The 10,811-nt window shown below is 37.4% G+C and overlaps 1 protein-coding gene across 1 annotated transcript; it reads right to left on the reverse strand.

The window, feature by feature from the left end:
* Positions 1–2,585: 2,585 nt before the first annotated feature.
* Pp2C1 (protein phosphatase 2C) lies at positions 2,586–7,484 on the reverse strand. Its single transcript, XM_018445310.1, is given in 7 exon segments — positions 2,586–3,152; positions 3,433–3,679; positions 3,682–4,843; positions 5,034–5,177; positions 5,314–5,534; positions 5,739–6,089; positions 7,016–7,484. Coding segments are annotated over 7 exon segments (2,799 nt in total). The 5' UTR covers positions 7,320–7,484; the 3' UTR covers positions 2,586–2,782.
* Positions 7,485–10,811: the final 3,327 nt, after the last annotated feature.

Raw genomic sequence — 10,811 nt, forward strand, 5'->3', positions numbered from 1 at the left:
TTTATCTTTTTCTAATTCTCAGAACTGGAAAAAGATGAAGAGTTAGTTAAACCGAGATTAAAATTAAACTATATTGGTAGAAAGGGGCCATAATTCTTAAATTTATCTATACAATTATTGTGTTTATATAATTATATATATAATTTTATATGTATAAAATTATATATATATATAATTATATTTATTAACACTGTACTTACATACAGCGTAAGACCTACGGGCATGCACCAAAAAGGATAAATAAATGTTTTCTCTTAAAATAAATCTTCGCTGTACTAGCACATATGTTTCTTTCCTCGGTAACTCGACTCTGTCCCTCGCAACACCCTACTTTACTTTGAAACATTTCTTCAGAGATATAATCCCTTATCTAGACACATATTCGTACACACACATACACACACACACACACACACACACACACGAACACATGTTCGCAAGTGGTAACTATTGTAGGCACACGTCACCCCTTTCCTTCCTTTTTTTTGTTTTTAATACAGTCGTCTCACAGTGACTATCTCGTAATGATAAGTTCTCTCTAAGAACTCCCAAACGATATATTTCAAGCATATATTATCTGCACGATCTTATTTACATAGAAAATCGAATTTAAAAGCTAGTCAATAAATAGTCGGTGTAATATCGATAAATATATATTGTTAACATTTTACATATCATCGGTATTTACATAATTTTCTCCTCTTTTTTTTCTTTTCTTTAGAAACGTATAAATTCTAAAATGACTACATACCGAAAGGTATATACATATATTCGTTACTGACTTTATTACAAACTGTTTTAAAATATTTCTCTTGATATATAGATGCAAAATAATTAAAACCAGACGAAAAACAATATACATTCGTAATAAGCGAAACTCAAATGGAGGATTTTTATTTATCATCGAATTATAAACGTACGCATTGTACGTAATTTTTATAACCAAATAGATATTCCTGAATTACCTTCTTTTTCCTTGCGTGAGATAAAATGACAACTCTATGTGAAAGAAGATTATATACACTGTTTTTTATATTCCGATATTAATACATTGTATATATTAATGCCAGATACATATATCAGATATAAATCTTTCTTATCTCCAGTGACTTAATCATTAGATCACTAGTATAGTGCGCATTTGGAACACAATTATGCAATTGTTCGTACCGATGGAAATTTGAATTCCCTGGATTGCTTTTCAAGCTGTGCTTTAAATATATATTCCGTCTAAATATAATCTAATCTTTTATAACGTACAATAAACAGTCGTTTGGTGCTTCGTACCGAGTGGTCGTTATTTGAGACCATACGCCTGGAATCTTCTCCAGAGATGAATTTAAATTCTTTTTTTTTGTCATATATTATTTATCTACGCAACAATTTATATATATATATGATAGAAGGCTGCCAATTATTTTCAACCATATATTCTTAGAATTCTATTTACAGAATTGTTCAACAACCACTCCGTACTCAGTCAAGGCAGATCAGTGTGATTGCATATCCTACACACTAGAAAATAGTTTAATGCTTAATCATAGGTATTCTCTAGATACGGCGCCTTTTTGACTTGCGAATTCCTTCCGAACCAAGACTGTCGTCGAGCGGAATCAGGAAGAGAGGGGAAAATATTTCTTTTTAGCAATACACGTGTGCACAGCCGCGCATTCATATTTCATATTCAACCCTACTATATTTGGCTGCCTCATACGGTCGAAGGTAAAGATTGCAAACAATAGTTATCACTGAGAATGTGCAAATGTGAGATATGCATTTACCCAACAGATACCCAAGTTTTTATACACAACTGTACCTTCTTATTGTCAGGCTACTTTATGCATACATCCATATTATACTTTCATATTTTTTTCCTACGTGATACTTGTTAATCTACGCGAATATTGGAAAGCATATAAAAGGTATCAGGAATATTTTTTTGTCGTACTTTTATTAGAAATTTCTCGTGATATTAATTTTTCACGTCGCCCTTCAACTGTGCTTTTTATGCCAATTGACTCGATTTAAACATAAGAATTCTTTGTAAATTTGCATTTAATATTTGCCTATATACGAGAGAACGATCTAAAGAAAGAACTTTCTTTAGAAATTGTGAAAGCACAGTCTTGTAAACTATATATAGAAAATTTCGAATATAACGATACTCTTTCAAGAACGACTAGTTCAATTTCTTTTAGTTCATTCTAAATATCGCAGTATCCTATACTCGATATCGCAATATCCTTTTATAAGGAATTAATGAACGTGTTTAATAAATAGAATAGGAGAGCGCAGCAATTTATTTCCATGCAGCAAGCAGTATTATAAAATGAAATAGATATATGCACTTCATGTACGAACATAAAAGGTCAGTAAATAATTCCAATAACAAAATACAAGGTAATACATTTGATAAATCAATAGTAATTGTTACAAACAGATATAAGTATTTGCAAATTATTTAGATCGCGATTTTTTAAAATTCGATACCTAAAATAATCTTGTATAGAAGATAATTAATTTAAATCTGATCTTTCATTCAATTTAAAAAAATAAACTGAGTAATAAAGAGTATTCAGGCCCCCCCATTCATAGCAGACACCTCGAATAAAAGAGAATACGTAGTTTCAAAGATGAAAGTGGGGAAGTTTTAAAGAAACATAAAATGCATGTAACAATCACTTTTCACGTAACTAGATAATTCGCAGATAGTAAAATAAGGGTAAGAGTGTCATACCCTAAAATTCGCGAATTCGCAAAACTACAACCATTCATTATTCTCTTACTTTCCAAGACGTTTGATTCGAGATCGCGTGCTCAGAGATCGAGCACTAGGATTATACGGTGATTTGACTTTCTTAGCTATAGCAGAAGTGGTACCTGCTGTCGAGGGATTTATGGTAGCGCAGGTACTCACGCTTCCACTGTTACCATTTGCTTGTTTAAGTTTATTGGCTGACAACGAGGAAGACCTGACTCTACTCGATTGCAGCGATCCACCGTTCGCGGACTGCTTCAGCTTCGGTAGAGGCAATCGATTTTGCTTCACTACTCCATATTGATGAACTAATTGCGCAGATATTGTGTGTCCGGCGATATCTACGTTACGCGAACGTAGTGTTTTCACAGGTGTTGCTGCCATTGTGTCTGATCTAAATAATGTAGGAAATTACAGAGTTTAGTAAAAGTTTATGTTCTTTAAACATGTATTTAAATATCAACAAAATCATGCAATCTACATTATTCTGCACAATATGCTCCATTTATTTATAATCTTGTTATTTATATCAGCAATATTTCATTTCATAAAATAAATATTTGAATATTTATTTTATAAAACAAAATAAATATCACTTATATAAATATCACCAAGGACAATATATATATCACGTAAAAATAATTTCTTGAATAAAGAAACATAATTAAACAAACCTTAGCCATCGCTGTGGTATCGTTGAATCTGTAGGACCGATTATCGTTACTGTCCTATTTAATGTCCTTCTATTATTACAATTGTTTGTTCGATTATTTCTTCCTTGGTCCCATTCCCTTAGGCCAAAACTACCTCTTAGATGTTGCAGTCGAGTCGAACCGTTGATGGACGACCTCCTAATGGCTTTAACAGGCGTAGCCTTTTTGCCTAAACTTCTACGTTGGAACGTATTCGATGACGAAGAAGTTTATCTGACATGGGCCAACTTAATCGGGCATTAGCATTCTCCACCGCTTGATTGGCCGGATCATTCTCGTCCGTGGGACTGTGCCGTTGGTCCTCGGAACGTGTCCTCATTTTTGCACATGGTTCTTGCTGTGGGCAGCTATTCTCAACTCCAGATGACGAAACAGAGGCTTGTGTGATTGTGCTATGTCTACGTTTATTATTTATAACACAGTCGCTAGCCGTCTTCAATGCATTCTTCGTCTCCTCCATTGTTGTGTTTTCCGCTATAGATGATTTCGTTACCCTGCTGTAGCGCGACTTGACGCTTACATAAGTCTTCGAATTTGGAGTCGGTGTGACGTCGGTGAAAGCATTCTGAGACTGAGAAGAGCTCAAACTATGTCGTCGCTTTATCGTTCTGACGTCCGCTCTCGCAGGAAATAAAGGGTGTTTATGCCTGGATCCATTTAAGACGCCATTTTTCACCTCACTATTGTCGAAACTGTTACTTTTAACAGAAACAATACCGCTTCGACGTAACCTACTTACAAGAGGAGCAGGTTGAAGCGCCTCCTCGTTCGCATTGGGAAATGCATTCTGTCGAGTCACATTAGACATCCCTGTTTCAGTTATAATTTCTTTAGGCTCGATGAATTTATTTGATTTTAAGTTTGATTGGATCGGACTCTGCAAATTATCGTTATCCACTTTTTCGTTTTCATTCTGTTCAACTATTGGCTTTTTTTCGCCCTCGAGATGTTCCAACTTTTCATGATGGATTTCATTTGTTTTCTTACTTTCCAAATCTCCAGGCTCTTCTGGCATTTGACTGGAGGAGATTTCGGCGACCTGGATACTTTCGCCGACATCAATAGTCTCGATACTCTTGTTTATCGCGGTCTCCTGTAATTCCGAAGCATCAATCTCTGACGAAATTGATTTTTCGGGACATGAGACTATCTCCGGCTGTAACGTTTGATCGACAGTCTCCTCATTTCCGTTCGACGAGTCCGGTTGTTTAGGATCAATGTCAAGATCCAAGGAAGCGCTTGGCGGTGGTATTGGCATGCACATGCACGGTGTTTTTGAATTGATTCTTTCGACGATTTCAGGTTCTCTTGTTGTAACTGGTATTTGTGTTCCATGATGTATAACGCGGTCCTTCTTTTGATTAAACAATACCTTTAATAAAGACAGATATCCTAGTTATAGTATTAATAGTTTTATAATTATATCATAGTATTAGATTTCTTGCAAATTCTCAATTTACTCGAAGTTTAAACGACTAAACTTTTTGCTTTAACTCTGTCAATATTTATATATGAATTTATTTATGTATATTAGATTTCTTCAAAACAAATATTATTCATACCTCACTGCGGCATGGTCCTGATGGATCCAACATTAATGTTACAACACTAGTATTATCTGCTCGTAATCTCGTTGATGACCACCTCTCCAATGCACGATCCACAAGATTTTTCGAAGGATTTATCCACATTTGTAAATCAGCCTGCTATCAAAAAGATTTATATACCTCACCATTATCATACATAAGTAACCGTACCATATATTAAGTCTACAACTTGTACATATTATTACTTTAATAATTATATGTATAATTAATAATACAATACGCGCGCGAAACTTACTCCATTACCGGTCTGCTGAGAGGCTATCAAATGTTTCTCATTGTGTCTGTCTGTGGTTTGGACAATAGCTACTGCAGCTTGTGGAGATAACATATTCCATAGGCCGTCAGTACCAAAAATAAGACAACGATGTGATTTAACGTCAACTGAAATAACTTTCACATCTGGTTCAGGAGAGACAACAAAGGTGTTCAATTCTGAATTGTAACTCCATAAATCACCTGAAAGAAATTTTAATTTAAGCTCTTTTGTACACAAGAATGTTGGACATAATAAGAACAAAGTTTCACCTTAAATGCTTCAAAACATTTGATTAAATAATCAAAAGAAAGAATTTTACTAATTAATCCATCAAAAGATGCTTCAAAGCATTTGTAGCATCATTGACTGTACCCACAAAGAGATATTGGTAAATATGTATTTACCCAGAGATCTGGCTACTGCAAGGAATGGGATTTCATCCATATGAGTGGATCTTCGAACTGGACCTTTGTGTCCAATGCGAGGTCTGTTCCATACAACCCTTGGAACACCGGATTTACTGACCACTTTTCCACCAGACTCCTGTATACGCGTCATTTCTGGCCCACTCTCTGGCTTATGATCTCTCGTCAGTGCCTTTGCTCTCCATTGAGGATCGTCCTCTGCCTGATATCCCAATATAATAGCGGAATCTCCCACATGACCTATGTATATTTTGCCCTTTCTTATAAAAGCAATGCTGGCGGTTGTGCCAGCCGTGGATGGTAATCCAGATGCGGTTCTTGGCCATTTATCTACTCAGAAAACAATGTTGGTTCAAAATATTATTATGATAGGTACAGAGGTCTGTTTTTTTTTAAATAGCTAAACCAGTCTGCATTCTTTGTATTTAAAGTGAAATAGACATATGGGTATGTTTTTTCTAGCTGTACTAGTACATATTCTTGGAATTTAAAATAAAGTAGATAAGTCAGTTTTTTATTCCTGCATTTCGCTTGAAGTTAAAAAAAGTTTCTTTTTAACTCGACTTCTTGTATGGTTCACTTTTGCTCTTTTTTCTTCAGTGCAGAGAAAAAGGATGAACTGTGCAAAAAGTTCAGCTAAAACAACAGGCCTTGTGTGTATACTAATTCAGCTACAAGACAAACCTTATGTCTGTCTGATATTTGTCTAAAACGAGAAAGTTTTAATACAGGAATAAACACAACAGGCCCTATATTTGAAATTTGGCGAAAGCGAGGAAGAAAGTCTAGTGCAGTCCAGTGCAGCAATAAAAAAACAAACCTACAGCAAGTTCTCCGCGATCAAGGTCGACGCGCCCGTTACGCTTTACGCGCGCGCGCGCATGCGACGGTACCGCCGCGGAAGTCGCCGCGGTCCAGATTCGCGACGGGAGGCGACGTAAGGAGTCGGTGCATCGGCTAATTCCCATCGCTCCCCCGAGCCCAAATTTTCAGGTTAGCTCAAAGAATTACATAACCTAAATTCTAACCTAATCAGGCCCAGTGGCGGCGGTGGCGGGCGACGATGGTGGGGGAAATACGCGGGATGATGACAGAAATTCTCAACGGGGGTCATCGTCGCCGCCACCGAGGGGGATCGCATACGCGGTGATTATCGACGATAAGCGAATTTAAAATTCGCGCGAAAGCAAAAGATAACCGTCGTACGTGCATGCGAGAACAAGTTGACGACGCACAACAATCTCATGTCTCCTTACCGAGCTCCCGCCACATCGCGTAGTGAGTGTTCATGTATCCGTCCCTGATCGCCCGCAGCACATCCTCGTCGCGGTCGCTCCAAAAGTTTTTCTGCTTCACGATAATATCCATAAGGTGTTCCTTGGCGAAGGTCGCGGCTTCCCCGCCCCCGTGGCCGTCGAAGATCCCGAAGAACGCGTATTCCAGATCCTTGTCGTCCGGAGTCGGCTGGAACGCCACGCAGAACATGTCCTCCATGTACTTGCGACCGCCCTGATTACAGTGGCCGGTCACTCGTAGATTAACGCCGATGCTGAGTGGCATGTTGACGCCCGGATACTACTCTATTTAGTGACAGCGAAAGCGACGACGACGACGTCGCCGAGGTGCGTAAAACCGTCTGTGTACGGCGCGCTTATTACGCACTCTCTCACCGCTACGTACACTCGTTGAACGGAAGCCTCGCATTTACTGGGCAGGTCCGCGCGCGCCGCACAATCCGTGCGCGCGAGAGAGAGATACATTGGCGCGGGGGAAGGGGGGGGGGACGGTGACGTTGCGGTCGACGGCGAAGCGTCGCGGTGGGGATTGGCGGATAGTGGACGAATGGCTGGCGCGCGGGAGGAAGAAGGGGAGTCCCGTTTTCCCCTCTACCCGCAGCCCTCGACCTCACGCACACACGTGTGCATATGCGCACGCATTTCTCTCACTTCTCTGTCTCCTTCTTTTCCCTTCTCCGCTCGCCTCTTCGAACGTTCCACGATTTCACCGATACGAACGCAACCGACGTTCGCCGATGATTCTCGAGAAACGGTTAGAGCGGAAGATTTTGGAATGCACACGCGTTCTCGAGAGTCCCGAGTTCCTCTGCGTCGTGCGTGTTTTCGAATATGCCGCCCGCGATCGATCGCGGACGGCATATTCCGAACTTGGATCGCACGCGTTCCGTCGATGATTTTTCCCACAACAATCCGACGAGAGAGAGAGAGAAAGAGAGAGAGAAAGGCGCGGACGAAGGCTGGAAACGCGAGCATACTGCGTGCGTCAGCTCGTTCGCTCGTACATTTCGCCGTTCCGTCGCTGCCGAAGCCTTGGAAAGTCGGCCGCGCGATCGACGGTCGACGAGCGTAGTCTCGCGCGATGCGAACCTTTACGTCTTTAAAAGCCCCATGTCTCACGATAATACACATTTTCGACTCGCACTCGCGGGTCGAAACCATTGTGTCCAATTACTTTGCCGCCACGTGCTTCACCCCCACAATAGAGGGGGAAGATCCTGTTGGCGGGCCTCTAATTGGTCGCGGGAAGACTGCAAGTTAGAAATGCGCTTTACATCGAAGATAGACAAGGAGCGATAAGAGCGCGTTTCTGAACTTCACGAAGTTCGCGGTCATTCGATTTCGTTTACAACGACGCGCGTAAAAGCACATAAAAGTATGTCCAATTCTAACGATGTAGATTAATTTTAATCTCGTTTTAACTTACTTTTTATTTTCTTCTAGTTTTAAGTGTTAAAAAAGATTAAATTAAACCGAGATGAAAGTTAATTAATTGGTAGAAATGGACATAAGAATTAAAAAAAAGATAAAGAATCAATTAAACTGAAATTAAAGTTAATTTACGTTAGTAAAAAATGGATCTACCCATTTCTACCAATGTAGTAATTTTAATTTTGGTTCAATTATCTTCATCTTTTTCTAGTTTCAAGTCCCAGTTCCATAACTATAAGATCAACTTTAATCTCGGTTTAATTTACTTTTTCTCTTTCTTTAATTTTTATTCTTACTCTTTATCTTTTCTAATTCCGAGATTAAAGTTAATCTCATTCTTCAGAGTTGTGGAACTCTGGACCTTAGAATTAGAAAAAGATGAAGAGTAAGTTGAACTCAGATTAAAATTAATCTACAATGATAGAAATAGACACTAGATGGATAATCTAGGAACACAAAATTATAAAATCAAGGTGATGTAAAATAGAAATCAATTTTAGTAAAATTATACGTCATTCGATACACTTTTGACAATGACTGTGATAAATTTTTAACAAGTGTATCGAATGATGTCATTATGATGTTTCTTAAAATGACTTTTACCTAAAGTTCTTGATCTTATTATAATTTGGTTTTCTACTCGGGAATGTTACGAGTGGAATTTATTTCGAATACCACACTAACTCGTATATATGTGACAAACAAAATATTTCTGGAGACACTTATCGTACATTTCAGTCTTTTTACCCTCGTAAAATAGATAACGACGAAATTTTCAAAACAAAAGAAAGAGTGATAAACGAGTAGACGTTTGGCTTACGGTTTCGTTGTGGAAATTTTAAACAATTGATCTATCTATGCAAAAAATACAAATTTAAATTCAGGACATGTTTTAAAGACATTTTTGCAAGAATTATCTAAAAAACGTCTATAAGATGTCTTTTGTACCAATTTTGGACTTTGTGTCATTTAGATATAAATCAATTTTTGTATCGACAAAAAAAAAATATTAAATTATATACATAATACGCGTATCTCTCAGAATTGATTTACCCGCGATAATTATTTATCTACCGATTAAGCATAGCTTTCGATCTTTATTTCGAATTACCGTCGAGGCGCGTCGCCCCTCGAAAGAACACTCTCACCTATCGATAAGTTCACTTGTCGTAATCCATTTCTTTGTTTTTTTTTTAATTCAAAATATTTGGCTTTTACGTGGTAAGAAAAGAATCGGCTTTCAGACAAAATCTTTGCATATGAGTTGACGTCTTTCAATTAGACTGATGTCAAAATCAAAGCCATTCCTTTCGATCATATTTTTTTTCTCTCTGAAATGTATACATATAAGTACCTTGTCTTTTCTCAAAGAGATAGCGAGCATGAAGTGCGCCGCTAGTCGAGCCGACTCGATTCGACGCGCGAGTTACGTTTAAGGTTAAGTATTAACTCTTTATTACTCACGTGGGGTGTTCAGGACACCATAGCTTTATAAATTCATTAAATAAATGCCATGTTATTTGTATACGTTATTATATTTAGTGCAAAATATTTTACAATTAAAAAAAATTTGTTACATTTATTTTTATCTGAAGAATGTATAGAATATTATCAATCTTTATTTAATTGTAAGTTATCAAAGAGAACAACGAAATTGATAATGTTGAAGAGTCAAAAACACTCCATACGAGTAATGACGTTAAAAACATCACGCGAGAAATGTAAGGTTAAACACGGACGTATTATGTCCATTTCTAAAATGTAGATTAATTTTAATCTCGGTTCAACTTATCTCTTGTTTCTCATTTTCTTAAAATTCATTAAAAGAAAATAAAGAGTAAATTAAATTAAAATTAAAATTAATCTACATTATTAAAATATTATTCTCCTCATATCTATTTCTATCAATGTAAATCAACTTTAATCTCTTTTTAACTTACCTTTTATCTTTTTTTAATCCTAAAATTAGAAAAAGGTGGAGTAAATTAAACCCAGAGTTAACTATGTAGTTACTCTACATTGGTAAAAATGCACATTATTCTTTTCATGTCTATTTTTGCCAATGTAGATTAATGTCAATCTCGGCTTAACTTATTTTTTATATTTTTCTAATTTTTCTAAATATTAGAAAAAAGTGAAGAGTAAATTAAATCTGCATTGGTATTAAACATTAGCACACCGGGTGCGGAGCGCTCGAAGAAGGGAAGAACACTAGAGAGACGGGCGTTTTGTGAAATTTCCAAAAGGCATCTACGGCCTACTCAAGTAACACGTTACCTTGGTGGTATCGTATCGCACGCTCGGAGTGGCTGCGACCAGCCGGCGG

This window comes from Mycetomoellerius zeteki, unplaced genomic scaffold (genome assembly GCF_001594055.1).
Source record: "Mycetomoellerius zeteki isolate Tzet28-1 unplaced genomic scaffold, Tzet1.0 scaffold158, whole genome shotgun sequence".
NCBI lineage: Eukaryota > Metazoa > Arthropoda > Insecta > Hymenoptera > Formicidae > Mycetomoellerius > Mycetomoellerius zeteki.